At 34.2% G+C, this 15,992-nt stretch overlaps 1 protein-coding gene across 3 annotated transcripts in view; it reads right to left on the bottom strand.

The window, feature by feature from the left end:
* Cdh18 (cadherin 18) overlaps positions 1-15,992 on the bottom strand; it is a 394,050-nt gene that overhangs the window by 60,458 nt on the left and 317,600 nt on the right. For all 3 annotated transcript variants that reach the window (XM_070042219.1, XM_070042217.1, XM_070042220.1), the window contains exons 6-7: positions 12,843-13,030; positions 566-819 (exon numbers count right to left, since the gene is read on the bottom strand). In XM_070042219.1, coding sequence (XP_069898320.1) covers positions 566-819; positions 12,843-13,030 — 442 coding nt within the window. The remainder of the gene's footprint in view (positions 1-565; positions 820-12,842; positions 13,031-15,992) is intronic.

The raw sequence follows: 15,992 nt of genomic DNA on the forward strand, positions 1-15,992 counted from the left end.
TTAGCCAGAAGACAATTATTGATGATACTATCATCCAGATTTTATGTTCTAATCGCCAAGTTACCAAGAACCTTTCTAGATTATGTTGTTTCTAAAACAATTTTTTTGGATGATCATGTTCTGCCATCCATTAACTCAAGTGCAAAGGTAATAGACATGGCTTACACATTATTACTCTGACAAATCTTATCTGCTAAGACTCAGATAAAAATAGGAACTAAGATAGGTGTGATGAACAGAACATGTAAATCCCAGCTACATGGGAGGCATGGGTCCAATAATCTCAATCCAAGGCTAGCCCAATCCAAGATATGAAACGCCCTCTGAGAAATAACTAAAACCAAAAAGGGACAGGGTCATGGGGGAAGCGGCAGCGGCCATCCTGCAAAGTGAAAAGCCTTAAATTAAAATCGTAGGACATCCCAAAGCCCCGCTTAGTTAATATTATAATTTAAGAAGGATGGAGAAGAACATGGACACGAAATGTTTAACGCCATTTAATTCACATTAAAGACATGTGCCACACAACATACATTTGGTATTGCTGAACTCCAGCGAACCATACCTTACTACACGATTAGCACTGTCAGGATCTTGTGCCAAAACCGTGCCCACCGTGGTTCCGACCTTGGCATTTTCATTGACCTCCATGACATAGGAAGGCATGGAAAAGAGCGGTGGCTCATCCACATCGCCGACTATGATCTTCAGCATTGTGGCGTCTTTAAAAGGACCCAAGTGAGAAAAGCGGAAGTCGAGGTGTGTGTTCGCTCCTTCGATGTTCAGGGTGTAGGACTTCTTTTTCTCATAGTTCAGGGGCTGAAGGGAGAAATAAGATTTCCAATATTAAGACTTGAACGATTTTGCAATGAGCATTGCTATTTATCTGATTAGCAGCAACGACTTCGTAGAGTTAAGCCATTCAGCTGTTGGGCCAAAGTAGATTTTGTTCCAATAATAGCATCTAAATGAGATATTTAAGGCGGAATCCACCGTGGTTTTACCTAGCTCTAATTATGGTGATAAACAAAAACGATTTTTCTACTGCAAAAGAAAACATGAAGTTGTGGAGACTCTTACTGATGTCTTATGCTAACTCAACTATACAAACTTACATGGTTAGTCTTTAAAATACTTGCTATATATATATATATATATATATATATATATATATATATATATATATATACACATATATACACACATATATCAAGATATATACATATATATCAAGATTTGAAAAATGATGTAAAACTTTTAATGTTTTAGTAACTCATCTACAGCTTTACCTTTAAAAGAAAGAAGTGTATTTATTTTCAATGACATGATTATTGCCCATGTGTTTGGAGGTCATTAATATTTGAATTCTGTGTACACTGTATATGACTCAATGGAAGATATGTGAGGTCTATCTATTCGAATATTTCACAGTTGCACTTCATGAGAACACTCAAATTACTTGTGTCTACTTATATTTCTTATATAATATAATATTATAATCACTCTTCTGTGTGATAACACCTTCAGAATTTACCTAAGTGGTTTTATTTGATTAGTCAATACAGTGACCAATCTTGGCCCCTGTATTCACCCTCTTCTACCTTCAGTGGCTTCTGGTGACCCTACTCTAATATTTAATCTTATGTTTTCTGGTATAGGAATCAAAAAGCAAATTCTGAAGTCTTGCTTTTAACTTATCTTTCTTCCACAAAGGACAAGAGTTTATTTCTTTATTTTCAAACAGGATTATATTTGGTCATATACATATATATGCATACACACACATTATTTTCCTTTTTTCCCTTGTCTGCTGATGTACAAATAGGCTGGCTTGCTGTCTTGGCTACCATGAGCAATGCTGCAATGTACATGGGCGTGTGGATGTCTGCCCAACATACTGGTGTCATATCCTCCGGATGTGTACCGGTGGAAGGACCACAGCCAGGTGACTTTTGACAAAGCTGCCAAGCACACACATTTGGGAATTTGGGAAAATGACACTCTTGTATGAATGGTGTGGTAAAACTTGATAGAAGACTAGAGCTCATCTGAACTCATCTCTTATTACAGACAGAAATCAAACAAAATGTAATAGAGATTTCAATACAAAACCCAAACTACAGAACTATGAGAACTATGGCCATGGCAAAGATATGTTTTGGGTATGAAAACATAAAGCTTCTGCACAGCAAAGGACATAACACAGTGGAGACAACATACAGGAGGAAAAACAGCATTTGCAAATTGAGCATTTCACAAAGGATACATGTCCAGATTATAAAAGAATGAAAAAAAAACAATAGCAAGTAAGTAAATGAATAAATGGTATTATAAAGAATGAGCAAATAACTACATAAGACTTTCTCAAAAGGAGACAGTCAAAACAGCCACTTGATGTATATAGAGAGGAGAAAATGCTTCAATGACACTAATCATCAATGATGTGCAATAAGCAATCAGTTCACAAGGTAGAATACATTTAATCAAAAATACAGAAGTTAACAAATGCTGGTAAGAACATGAACAAAGGAGAGCTACCTCATATGCACTGTTCACTGTTAGCAGAAATGGGGAACAAGTGCCTTTTGATAAGAAGTAAGTATTTTGAAATTGCTATACAGAATGCACAAGAATACCACATTATTTTCTTATTATTCTTTTGTTTAGTTTTGTGTGTGTGTGTGTGTGTGTGTGTGTGTGTGTGTGTGTTTGTATTGTTACTGGGTCTTGAACTCAGGCCTGGATAATCTCACAGGTTTGTTTTTTTGTTTTTTTGTTCAAAACTAGAGTTTTAATGCTTAAGCCACCGTTCCAGTTCTAGCTTTTTGCTAATTCATTGGAGATAACAGTCTGTCCAGACTGGTTTCAAATTCTGTTTCTCAAATCTTGGCCACCTGTGCAGCTAGGATTATAGATGTGAACCACTGGAGCATCCACATTTAGTATCTATACATCTATATATGTATCCTGATCAAAATCATCCACTCCATCTTTCTGTCTCTGTCTGTCTCTGTCTCTGTCTCTCTGTCTGTCTGTCTGTCTCTCAAATTCACTCCTGTTCTTGAAACAATTTTAACATTTTTCATGGTTTTGTTTTCATAATATAAATTCAGGACTTAGTCAATTTTTATCTCTCCTTAGTCCCTATCCATTCTCGCTGATCTCCTCTAGCAATAGAGCCTATTTAAGTTTTTAATGACTCCTTTAGCAGTAGAGCCTATTTGTTTTTAATGATTTTTTTTGTATTTAGTGCAAATTAATTGTGCAAATAATATCAACATGGTAATTCATATGTGAATATGTTGTAATTTAGTGTGATTAACCTCATCTATTGTTCTCATACACCATTCTGGTTCAGCAGCTTTCTTTATTTTATCTTCATATCATGTATTCAAATATTATACATCTCCATTATTTTTCCCCCCTTTCTCTATCCTGACCCTGAACAGTGACAGATTTAACAATGTCAAAGTTTCTGTGATGAGATAATATAAATGACTTAGCTGCCAGCCTGCCTTTCACTTTGAGCCTGTTGAACTATGTGTTGATGTGGGTCTCTTTGATAGTTATTTCTGGGGAAATGTAGGTAAATATCATCATCTCTAATAATACTACTGATTTTCTACTTGCTGATTCAATTCCACAGTTTCATTCTTGGTAAGATCAGGGAATAGTCATTTTTCATGAAAGAGCTCAGATGCTTTATTTTCCTCTGAGGAACAACATGCTAGTCAGTGTGAGCTGCTAGGAAAGAATACTCAGCTTTGTGAATGAATGAAACAGCAAACATTATTTTTTCATAGTTGTGGAGGCTCAGAACTCCAAGGTCAATGTGGTTCCTAATCTGGAGTCCAGTGGGACCAACTTCCTTTTTGCCAATCACTGACTTCTTGCTCTGTCCTCGAATTGGAGAGCAATACTTTCTCTGGATCCTAAGAAGGCATTAATCCCATTAATCCCATTTATGATACCCTAGTCTCCATAACTCAGTATCTGGTGTCTGCACCCCTAAATATGATTAGCCTAGTTAGGCTAATCATTTGGAGAATCTCACATTTTCAATCCATCATAGTTAAGAAGAATTACGGGTCTTACAAGCAGAATGACCAATCTACTGATAATTATTTTTCTTTTCTCTTCTTGATGGGTCTTGGAAATGCAGCTATCTTTGTATCTGAAGGTTGCACGGAAGGAAAAGCCATTTGTTTTCCAGACTAAGTATTAAAAGAATCGAGAGCTCAGACAGCTCATAGACTCATTGTGACACGGATAATATGTCATTTATTTATAAGGCTTTCAAAGAAGTCATTAAAAGTTAAAAAAATTATCCTTTGATGACTATGTACTTAAAGAGATATTCAAACCCATTGCCACAAGTTTTCACTCTGAATGCTTTCCTTTTTCTAAGCCCTTCACCCCAGCATTGCTCCAAGACTAAATTATATCTACCACATCTGATGACAAGATTCCTTGATGTCAGAGCTCAGAATGTTTGTATCTTTCTAACACCACATCCATGCTATCCTGAAGGAATCTATGATACTCCATTTTGGGTTGAGCTAAGCCATATATCTGAATAAACAACTCTTGTACCATACAAGAAATATCAAAATCTCAAATTCTCCTGACAAAAAGTTATACATTCTAAGCTGGGCGCCAGTGGCTCACACCTGTAAATCAGGAGGCTGAGATCTGAGGATCGAGGTTCAAAACCAGCCTGGGCAGGAAAGTTCATGAGACTCTTATCTCCAATAAACTGCTAGAAAACCAGAAGTGGTGCTGTGGCTCAAGCAGTAGAGTGCTTGCCTTGAGCTGAGGAGCACAAGGGCAATGCCCAAGCCCAGATTTCAAGCCCCACGACCGACAAAAAAAAAAAAAAGATATACATTCTACATTTATATGCTTTTAAAGAATTGATTGATTTTTGCAGTCACTTTCTTCTGCAGTGTTCTATTAAAAATGAATTCTCAAAATGAATCCCATGCATCACATTTGAGGAACTGCATAACCCAAGGTTAGAACAACCGAAGCTTTTCCCTCTTCTTGATCTGCCTCTATTTTAAATTAATACGTGAGCATCTGTCTTTGGTTAATTTATCAATTATTCCCATAAGAATTTAAATAATCTGTTTAGGAAACACATACATTGGCTTCCTGTCTGGAATAGCCTCCTAGACTTGAGAGCTCGACAAACAGAATCTGGGCATTTTGAAAACAGAAAGCAGAGGTCTTGGAATCATCACCACTGGTTTACAAAAATGTCTGTCATGTTTATGATGTCATCCTGCTGTACCCCATAAATGTGATAATGACCAAGTTTCTCCTCATTGGAAATGATTTTTCTAGACCTTAAAATTAAAAATCAACGTATGTTTATTCTTCTGGGGATGCTCAGCATATAATTTTCCATATTACATGGGATTTATAAACATTCACTCCTATTTATTATGAGAGAATTTACGATTAGAGGATTGTACAGTATAGTGATTCTCATTGAGATTTTCCCAGAAGATTGTGGCCATATCTACTTTCGTCTGATGCTATTATCAATCTGTGCTTCTGGAATGAGAAACATCATTTTTTCCCCATTTTTTAGCAAGTCTCTTGGAAATTTATATGGTATAGGTCTTAACATTAATATACCTCGTGTGAAGGTGTAGACACATGGCTTTTATGTGGACATGTGACTTTATGTTGATGGTCATCTAATATATTTAACTACACCCAGTCAGGGTTAATCCTTCTGAGATGTTGGTGTGCCAACATTGGCAGATGGAGGAAAAGAGATCCATCTGGAGCCACAAAGTACTGAGAGGTTGGGACAGAAATTTAGAAGCCTATGAATTTGTGCAAATGGAAATATTTTAACATTCTCAGGAAGAGAATGAATTTTTAGTATAGAAAACCTGGAAGGAAATTGAATTCATTTATTTTTATTTTATATACCTGGATGGTATATAAATTATAACGTGATTATTTTTTTACAATAATGGATATATATGTTCATATATATCTACATATATATAGAAATTAGGTTTGTAATACCATAAGTGGACAAACAACATGATCAGTGTAACAAAGTTTAATATACTTCTGAAAAAAATGATTTTCACACAGAATAAAATACAGTTATTTTAGTTTCATGTGTCAAGAACACATATTATGGTTACAAATTATTTATTTCTCATATAAAATTAGTATTTCATTAGCTACCCTGTAGTGTGGCTGTCTATTATGATGTATTTACCCCTCAGAATTCACAACTTATCAGTCTCTCTTGTCAAGGAAGAAATGACTCACAAGATGTGCACCTATTGGCAACATCTATTTCCTTAGAAAGTTAAAATTAATTTTTACCCTATGAACTTCAAAATGTATAACTTATACAAAATATAATATCATAATATTTAGCATAGTGTACATATTTTCCCCTAGCATTGAATCACTCAAGCATCTCAGTACCTCCCTTACTGGTGGTATACTTTATTTAATCGTGATGCTCAGTGGCTCTGTGGACACTGATGAATGAGCTTGCTTAATATTAGTGCTGCTTTATTAAGGGTTTTGGGTTAATCCTATTATATTTGTTTCCTAGGGCAGTCAAAACAAATTACCACAAACAAGATGGATTCTACAACAAATATTAATTCTGTTGATGTTGTGAAGGGAAGAATTCATGAACTTGTTATATCTCTACTGTCTGTGGACTCCAACAGAGATGCGTTTCTGGCCTTTTCTTGCTTCACTGTCTGCCCAAAACTTCCTAGCTAGGCACTCAACTTGCATTGTAATTCAACAAATTGTAAGACGAGAAGTCATATTATTGTTCAGAAATCTCAGCTATGCACCTAGGGGGATAAAAACATTTCAAAATAAACATAGATTTTGGGCAATTTATGCACAGTGCAGAAGCAATGGCCTGCAAAACTATAGGTTCAGATTATAGACTTGAGCTCTAGAGGGCAATAAATACAGCTTGAAAGTGAACGGAAAACTCCTTCTACTGGATTTTAAGATTGTTTTGAGACGACAGGCTCCTTTACCTTTTTCATTTTCCCCTTGTTGAAATGTCAGTGTTTATAACTATAATTCTAAGCCTCTCTGATCACTGCAGTTTTGCAAGCAGGTAACTTCATCTCTAGGTTCACAGATCCACAGAAAAAGGTGAATATCATAGGGTGGATACTACCTACTGTCTTACTCACATCTGGTTCAGACAATGAGATTTAGTATTTGTGACTTGGTGAGGTTCAGATAAAATTTGGAACTTAGGTTTGACTTTGTAGTGCATTCAGGGTCCTAGATACATTGAAATGGTAGGAATCTACTTTTCACAGGAGACAGACATGAATACTGATGTATCACACACAGACTACAGTGAGCTGATGCTAACCTGGGAAGTAAATTGCAGAATTTATATAGTAAAAGATGACGGGCTCTTCTTGCATATTGGGTAGGCATGATAATGACAATAATCCTCAGTACACAGAAAATGATGGATGAGCTGCTGTGTTCTCTAGCTATAGTTTTATATTCTAATTTAACATCTTTTTGGCAATAAGCTGACTCTGAAGTTTATCTTAGATTTGGAAGTGGTGCTGTGGCTTAAGAGGTAGAGTGCTCGCCTTGAAGAGCTGAGGGACAGTGCCCAGGCCCAGAGTTCAAGTCCCACGACCAAAAAAAAAAAAAGAAAGAAAGAAAAAGAAAATAATTTATCTTAGATTTTACTGTGTTAATTTTATCCTATTTCTCTTTGTAGATAATTTTCTGTTCCTTTCTCGCTTATAAAATAATAGTTTTACCTTTTTAATAACATTCATCTGTATCACATTACCATAGATAGTTCTTTCCTCTTTCAAACTTTTTCATTCACCATTGCCTACTTAAGACTTTGTTTCTCGTTCATCTTCTCTGCTACTCCCCAGACCGCGTTGTGTTTCTCCTTGGATCTAAATATCATGTACACCAACATTAAAAAAGGTTGCTTACCTGAACTCCCCTATGGTTCAATTCTTGTAGGAGTTCAAGGAAGACCTAGATTTTTGTTTTCCCAAGAAGAAAGAGAATCCTTATGGCCTCTTCTTTATGTAATTGCTGTTCTCTACAGTACTTACATTCAGGTTTTCAGTTTTAAGGTGGATGGGTGGGTAATGATAGGGTTAAGGTACATATTTTCATATGCTAACCCAAAATGCCATTTTATTCATAAAAATGGGCCAAATCCCATGGTCTTAGGTGACATTATTGTTACTATCTTTTTCATAATAGCTATATTTCAAGTGATGCTATTTTGTCAAAGCATGCGAAATTATAATTCACAAAGATACTGTTTCTCTAGCTTGACTTTCTTATGATGATGTAGTGTGTGGTCCTAGTCTGAGGTCTTTCCTAGAAACTAGAACTTCTTTGAAGACCATATCATATCACATGAATAAGCTTATTTACTATAGACAGAAAACTGCATATGCATACATTGTGGATAATCCAAATATATGGATAAAAATTAGTATGATGTATTTGCTTCTTATCTGAATATAAGAAATAATTATAACACTTTTCAACAAATTTTCAGGCAGCATATTTTATACAAATAAATACATAGGAACTCATGTCTGTATTTAAATGCAAATATGTCATGCATACATATAATTATATATAAAATATATTTATATAAGTATCAATGCATAATATAAATATATAAATATAAACAAATACATAACATATACATTTATATGTAGTGATATATAATATACACAATATATAGTATATTTATTATATATGGTATAGTATATATATGGTATGTAGTGTATATATAGTACATATATACTGTATATTATATAATAGTTATATATGTATATAAATATAAATAAATGTATGAATATGTATTTATGTGTATACTATTACAGTTCTATATAACTATATATAGAACTATGTATAGCTATATATAACATATATAATCATATATATAACTATACATAAATTATATATGCTAAAATGGATCAACACATGAAAGCTTACATTAACCACTGATACATAGAGTTCAATTCTTCGGAATGTTTCATCAGACTCTTAGTTGTCAGCTGATGTGCTATAGTGTATTTTAGGAATATTTGTGTTCAAAGGAAGATTCAATGACATTTCAAATGAAGGGTCATGGTCATTCCTATAGCTAAACAGAAGAACCAAAATTGTTCAATAGCAGCCCTCTGTCAATAGAATCCAGTGGGGCATTTTGTTGGATTGGAACGTCAAATTCTCTCTATATGACCTCTCAATGAACAGAACAAATTTCAGAAAAGAAAAGTAGAACGTTATAAGGATAAAAACAAACTTGGCTGTTTTTCTGATAATTAACTTCACAATTAAAGTTCATAATTCATAATTAATTTTAACTAGTAGCCTCCTAAGAATGATCACAATTTTATGTAATTCATACATGGTTGTCATGTCTTAAGTATGCTCTTTGTAGCTTACAGTCCAAAAGAATGAAAATCTAGTAGTATAGAAATCCTAATCATTCTTCTGTTACTCATTGTTACCAAAGGGATAACAAAGAAGATGTCAGTGAACACAATCTACTGAAAATATGGAACTCAGAATGAATATAGTTTGGTTACAACTGAACCTATTTCATGCCTTTCCTTAGAGCTGATATACTTAAAAATAGACTCATAGTATTTTTTTCTCAAAAGATCCACATCAAATTATTTGTTAAATGAAATGGCATAATCACATTTACAGATTGTGGGCATAGAAAAATTAAAAAACATTCAATCCCTAGTTATAGTAATTATTAGTATCTCTTATAGCCACATTCAGACAATGTATCAGTGTTTTCACAGTGAATTAATTAGAAGGTTTTATCACAATCAGAAGCTGTAGGGGGAATGTGGAATTGTCACTTTATACTGAGCATATTCTAAGTTCCTACTTAAAAACAGATACAGAAAAGGAAAGGAATATAACAAGTGAGATTGTGACTGAAATATGTCTAGATATTTTATTCCACAAAATAATATATAGCAATCAAAGAAAAAGAAGATTCTGCTCTTAGAGAAGAAAGGTGCAGCAGATTGTGGAGAAACATAAGAACAACTTTCTCAGGACGTTCACCTTAGAGCTTGTAGATGAAGTGAATGACCTGAAAGAAGGATAGAAGAGTAACATGGACTGTCTAGAAAGAGAAATGGAAAAACTGGTGGGAAAAGAGAAAGAAAAGAGTAAGTCCAGAGCTACTGAGGAAGAAGTGTCCACTCTGAGCCAGATATACTTTATGACACAATTTTTACCTTAGTTTAGCTATTTTATTATCACACTGAAATACACGAACTGGAGGTTCAAGGCCTTGAGATAAAGTCACACTTTACATGAAAAACCAAGATTTGTAACTCATTTTAGTACAAAGATAGTATCTTTTTCCATCCTTTGTTGACTTAGAGGACAAGCTTAATTTTATTTATTTATTTATTTATGTATTTATTTATTTATTTTTACTTAATAGGCATAGCTTGTGTAAGTGAATAAACTCGAGAAAGTAAAGTCACAGTACACAGCACTTGCTAAGTTTTGAGAGAGGGAATAAGATTAGCTCCCAAATTTAAAATAGCAGCACTTAGGACAACTTCTGAAAAACTGATGCAGAAAACGTAAGTGAGATTTGAGGGACTGCTAAGGAGGAGCACACCCACAGCTTCAGAGGTTCATGGCAGAGAAAAGAGAACATCAAGTTGCATCCATCCTTATCTTTTCCCTGTTTTTCCACCCAGTTAGGCTCCATTAAACAAAGAATGAAAGATATCAAAGTGTATTTACAATGTCGCTCTGCATGCATCCATGGATTTGACTTGGCAATTTTCTGATGAAGGAATGATAGGGATTGGGTGTGCAGAAGCTCCTGCTGGCTGCTTTATAAAGAAGTGCTGATTTTGATCCCTGAGGAGATTAGCTTTTCTGCTTTGCTGGCTAAGGTGAGCTGCCTTAGAGATTAAATAAGAAAAGAGGACTTTGTGGCCTGTTTAATCCCTTTTCTGCCATCTGGATTAGTATTTCTCAAAGGTAAAAATAAGTTGTTGAATGTAACTTACTTTTAATATTGCAACAATTTGCCATCTAAAACGTAACAGTGAAATAACAGTGATATTGGTAATGTTAAACTGAAGGATTTTTTAAATTGTATGCATGCAGCCACAAATTTAGCTCAGAAGAAACTAGTCTAGGCTACTTTTAAAAGCAAGTTGTTGTTGTTTTAAATGTACTATGTGATTTCTTGTTTCTTTTGTATGTTCTTCCTTCTATAGTTAACCCGTTGTCACTGTATTTGATTTTGGTACCCTGGTATTTTCTATATGTTTAGCTGAATTAGGAAAGGGAAGAGGAACAACAGAATGGTGAGACAAAGGACAAGGGTTCCAATGCAATGGCCATATACCCAAAACAATATGGTGGAAATAATCTGTACAACTTGCTGGGGTGGGGAGGGGACTGAGGAGGAGGGAAAGTAGTAGACAAATGAAGAAAGGAGTAACAAATTTGACAAGAAATGTACTTATTACCTTACTTATGTAACTGTAATCCCTATGTACATCACCTTGACAATAAAAAAAGAAAGGAAATAGGGAAAATTAAAAACAAATGGGGAGGAAAGACGAAAACAATTTAAACCATCACCACTATGTTCCATACAACAGCAATACTATTTGCTAAGTTGAAGCATTTTCCCTTTGAAAATATCCAAATGAAGTGTGTTAATTAAATGCACAAGCACTCACATAGTCATTTTTGCCTTCATTTTCAGGTAAACTCATATTGTCCTGCAGAATGGAAAGATCTCTCCATTGTCCTCAAATCAATGACATTTGTTTGTATTTCAGATCATTACTATAGAAAAACTACCCATCATTTGCAAATTTGATGTTACTTTTATTTTACAAAGACACACTGACTGAAAAAATAAATTACCCCCCCCCAAAAATACCCAACACATACATGCTTCAGTAAGAATCCTGCAAACTTACCTGCAGCCTTTCCTTTCTCTCTCTTGACCTCCAATGGCCTTTCTTAATAAGAAACTAATTTTCTTAAGGTTTTGTTTTCTATCTGTGATCTAGAATCTACTCTTCCTCCAATACACCTTTCAATAATTCTCCTACTCATTTCAGAATCTTTACCATAATTAATTCTTATTATTCTAACAGAGCATTTTTAATCTCTTATCTTAACATTTAAATATTTACTCGATCATGTTCTTCTTCTTCAATTGAGTCATAACCTTTCTTTGTCAAAAAACACGGCGTGGTTCCCATTTTTTTTCCAGAGCCCTGTTTGCTGTTCACAGAATTTTTTTCTGTGGGAGTTAATAACATTTCACTACTCTTATCTATATATCATGTCATTAAGAAACATCCATCTAAGGATAATTACAGTGCTTGATTAATTTTGAGTAATACCACCATTATCTAAGCTTTTCTCTCCTTCTGTTTATAGAACCATTATAGCTTATTTTTGTGACATTTCAATTCTTAAGATTTACATGACATTTGATATACTACCAGAACTGCAGCATATCAGGGAGTTTTGAGCAGAGACAAAACAAGTACAATAATAAGGGAACACATTGGTAGTGTCTACTGAGCCCAATCTTCCCAGTTCAGACATCTTTTTTTCCTAAGAGAGGATCTGAAGTTTCAGAGACAGCATTAAGAAAATGCAACAACATCTCAACAACAAAGGATGCCATTGTTTTAATGGCCTGAGAAGATGTGATGATTGTATCTTAACCAAATGTCCCATTCCTAGAAGATTGGAGAATTTGGTGAGTCATGAGGATTACTGCTATTATTTACCTTCCTTAAGGAAAGAATTCCTTCCCTAGTGTCTTTGTCCGTGGAGATAGAGAACATGCCGACCCCATCACCGTTTATGATGGAGTATGTCATGTCAGCATTTGAGCCTGTGTCCGCATCGTTGGCTTTGATTTTCCCAACAGCTGAACCCACTTGAGCTGACTCAGGAACATAGAGTTGATAATGTTCTGAAAAACATTGTCATATTTTACTTGGCTAATAATAAAACATTCCTGAAAGCAATCTTACAAGTAAAATTAGATTTATACATATTTAGACTCCATAGTCAAATGAACATTGTAGGAAGACATAAAATAAATAGAATTCTTTTCAGATTTTGAAATATCATATACATGTATGTTTATATAAATATTAAGACACCAAACTCGCAAGAAAATACACAGCATCCTAGAATGTGAATTATTTTATCCGTTCGGTCACATGAAACAACATAGAAGTGAAGTTTACATTTTTAAAGTGAATAAGACTCTGCTAGATAGCTGGGTGTAGGTAACAGAAGTCTTTAATCCTAGCTACTCAGAAAGCAGTGATCTGATTAAAGTGTTTGGAGTCAGTCTAGATAGCAAAGATATGAATACTCTTACCTATAATTAACTAGCAAAACACCAGAAGTGGAGATGTAGTTTATGTGCTATAACACTTGCCTGGAAAGAAAATTCTAAGAGACAATGTCCAGGAACTGAGTTGAAGCCTCAGTACAGGCACAAATTATTTTTCTTTCAATTCATCATGGACTAATGTCAGTTCAATGTATTTCTTCATTCAAATAGCCTGTAAAGTTTAAATACACATGTAGGAACTTGGAGTTTAACAGAAAAATAATATTTTAAAATAAAGTTACCATTTCAGAAAGAGACTTCAATTTAGTAAAATGTATAAAACAGAATATAAAAGACAGTAAACATAATTATATATTTATGATTTATTTCTCCACTAATGTTTAAAAAGGACTTAATATGGCTTTATAATAGTCACAAAAAAAGATTACTAAAGTTAAGTGTCACATCAATGACCAAATCAAAGTATCAAATTAAACACATAGCCACAAGAAGTTATATGTTACTTGTCAATTACCAATAGTTTTGTGTTTCTTTTATTTCTAAGAGGTGTAAAATTGCCATTTCTATAAATAATATTGTCTAATATACAACAATAACAAGTTTTAATATTTCCTATATGTCCATATACAGATGAGGATGAATAAAACTGATGTTTATACATAAATGGAATTTTATCCACATTTGAACATGAGGAGGCTCTGAAATAGACAAGGACAGTGTAATTGATTGTGGGATAGGTAGTGCTTAGGGGAAGCAGGTAACGAGAGAAGAATAAACATGGTGAGATGACATTCCAAGGTTTCTACTATGGTCAAGCCCATTCAGTTAAAGAACAAGCCAGTGCTTTGTTCTTCTTGGCCATTGTGATTATTGCTAATTTTTTGTTGTTGTTGTTGGTTGTGGGGCCTGAACTCTGGGCTTGGGCACTGTCCCCCAGATCTTCAGCTGTAGACCAGCACTCTATCACTTGAGCCTCAGGCCCATTTCCGGCTTTTTCTGCTTTTGTGGTGCTGAGGAATAGAGCCCAGGGCCTCATGCATGCAAGGCAAGCGCTCTACCACTGAGTCACCTTCCCAGCGCCATGATTATTGCTTTTATGCTGGTATTTTTTTTTTTTTTTTGAGCTGGGGACATGACTCTAGTTTTAGTGTACTTGACTGAATTGCAAATAAAGAAAAATAAACAATATTGTCATGACTTACTAATCTCAGCACTGAGAAGATGCATTGCCAGTCACATAAAAGTACTGTGTATAATTTTTTTAAGAAGGGAGTATATTATTTCATGCACGTACTCTAGTGTTCAACTACCTGAACCAAACCCCAGCCCTGTTGTATTTGATCTAGAATCTCACTAACTGCTTAAACAAGCATATAAGTCATGGACTACTATTTAACCACCGAGTGTGTATTATAGGTATTACAGCAAAAAGTCCATATTATAATATGCTTTGAAATAATGAATTTAATTGTCAAGATGTTTAACAATTTGGCTTCTAGCATGGATACATATGAATTAGAATAACTGCTTTCTCTTTCTATGAAAAAAATGCCACTGGAATTTTGGTAGATGTCTCACTAATTTTTAAGAATAATCCTACATATAATGTCATATTCAGTGGTGAAAACTGAATTCATTTCCTCTAGGATAAAAAACAGGAATTGATTCCAGATCCCACCTATTCTCTTCCACATAGTAGCAGAAGATATAACAAAAGCAAAAAGAAATAAGGTGAAAGAAAATGCCCTTGTCTGATATCATATATAGAAAAGGAAAATGAATTAATAAAAAACTATTAAAACTAACAGTAAAAGTGCAGCATATAACTTACACACAGAGAACCATTTGCTTTTAAAAATATTAATAAAAACATGAAAATATTAGACTACCATTGTAATTTGTAATAGCCTCAAAAATAAATATAAGCATAGAAGCAAAATACAAATATTGAAAACTATAAAACCAATATGAAAGAAATTTTGAAAAAACACAAATAAAAATACACTTGATACTTATGTGTTAGAAGTCTAATTTTCTTCTAAAGAGGAAATTATATTTTTAAATGCAAATGTGTAGATACTATGATTTTTCTTTCATGTGTATATGTTTATCTGACATTCTGAAAACCTGTTTCTCAGCTCTCTTCCATAAACATGAAAGACCTTTTCTGATAAATTCCAATCAAGAGAAACTATTACTATTTTTTAGAGCAATGGTGCTTACCAGGTCATTACATGGTAGGCAGAGCATTCTCTTCTCTGAAGCACATTATGCATGACCTAAACCGTAGGGTTTCATTAGGTACTACCTTATTAATAAAAGTTTCCTTTTTTTTGATACAGTTAACGAATTAGAAAGATCATGTGACTCTGACATTTACAAGACTGCACCTTTCTTCACAGGATTGACGGCTGAAGAGTAGAGAGCTGATTTGTATCCTTTCAAAAACATGTACATTAGACAGAAATAGAACTAGGAAATTAAAAAAAGCAACTATTTGCTGCCAAAGCTGTTATGTGTTAACAGAGGTTATTATAAGTAGACATTTCCAAACTGACATGGAACACAG

Source organism: Dipodomys merriami, unplaced genomic scaffold (genome assembly GCF_024711535.1).
Source record: "Dipodomys merriami isolate MVZ:Mamm:240054 unplaced genomic scaffold, mDipMer1.0.p SCAF_32, whole genome shotgun sequence".
NCBI classification, from domain to species: Eukaryota; Metazoa; Chordata; class Mammalia; order Rodentia; family Heteromyidae; genus Dipodomys; species Dipodomys merriami.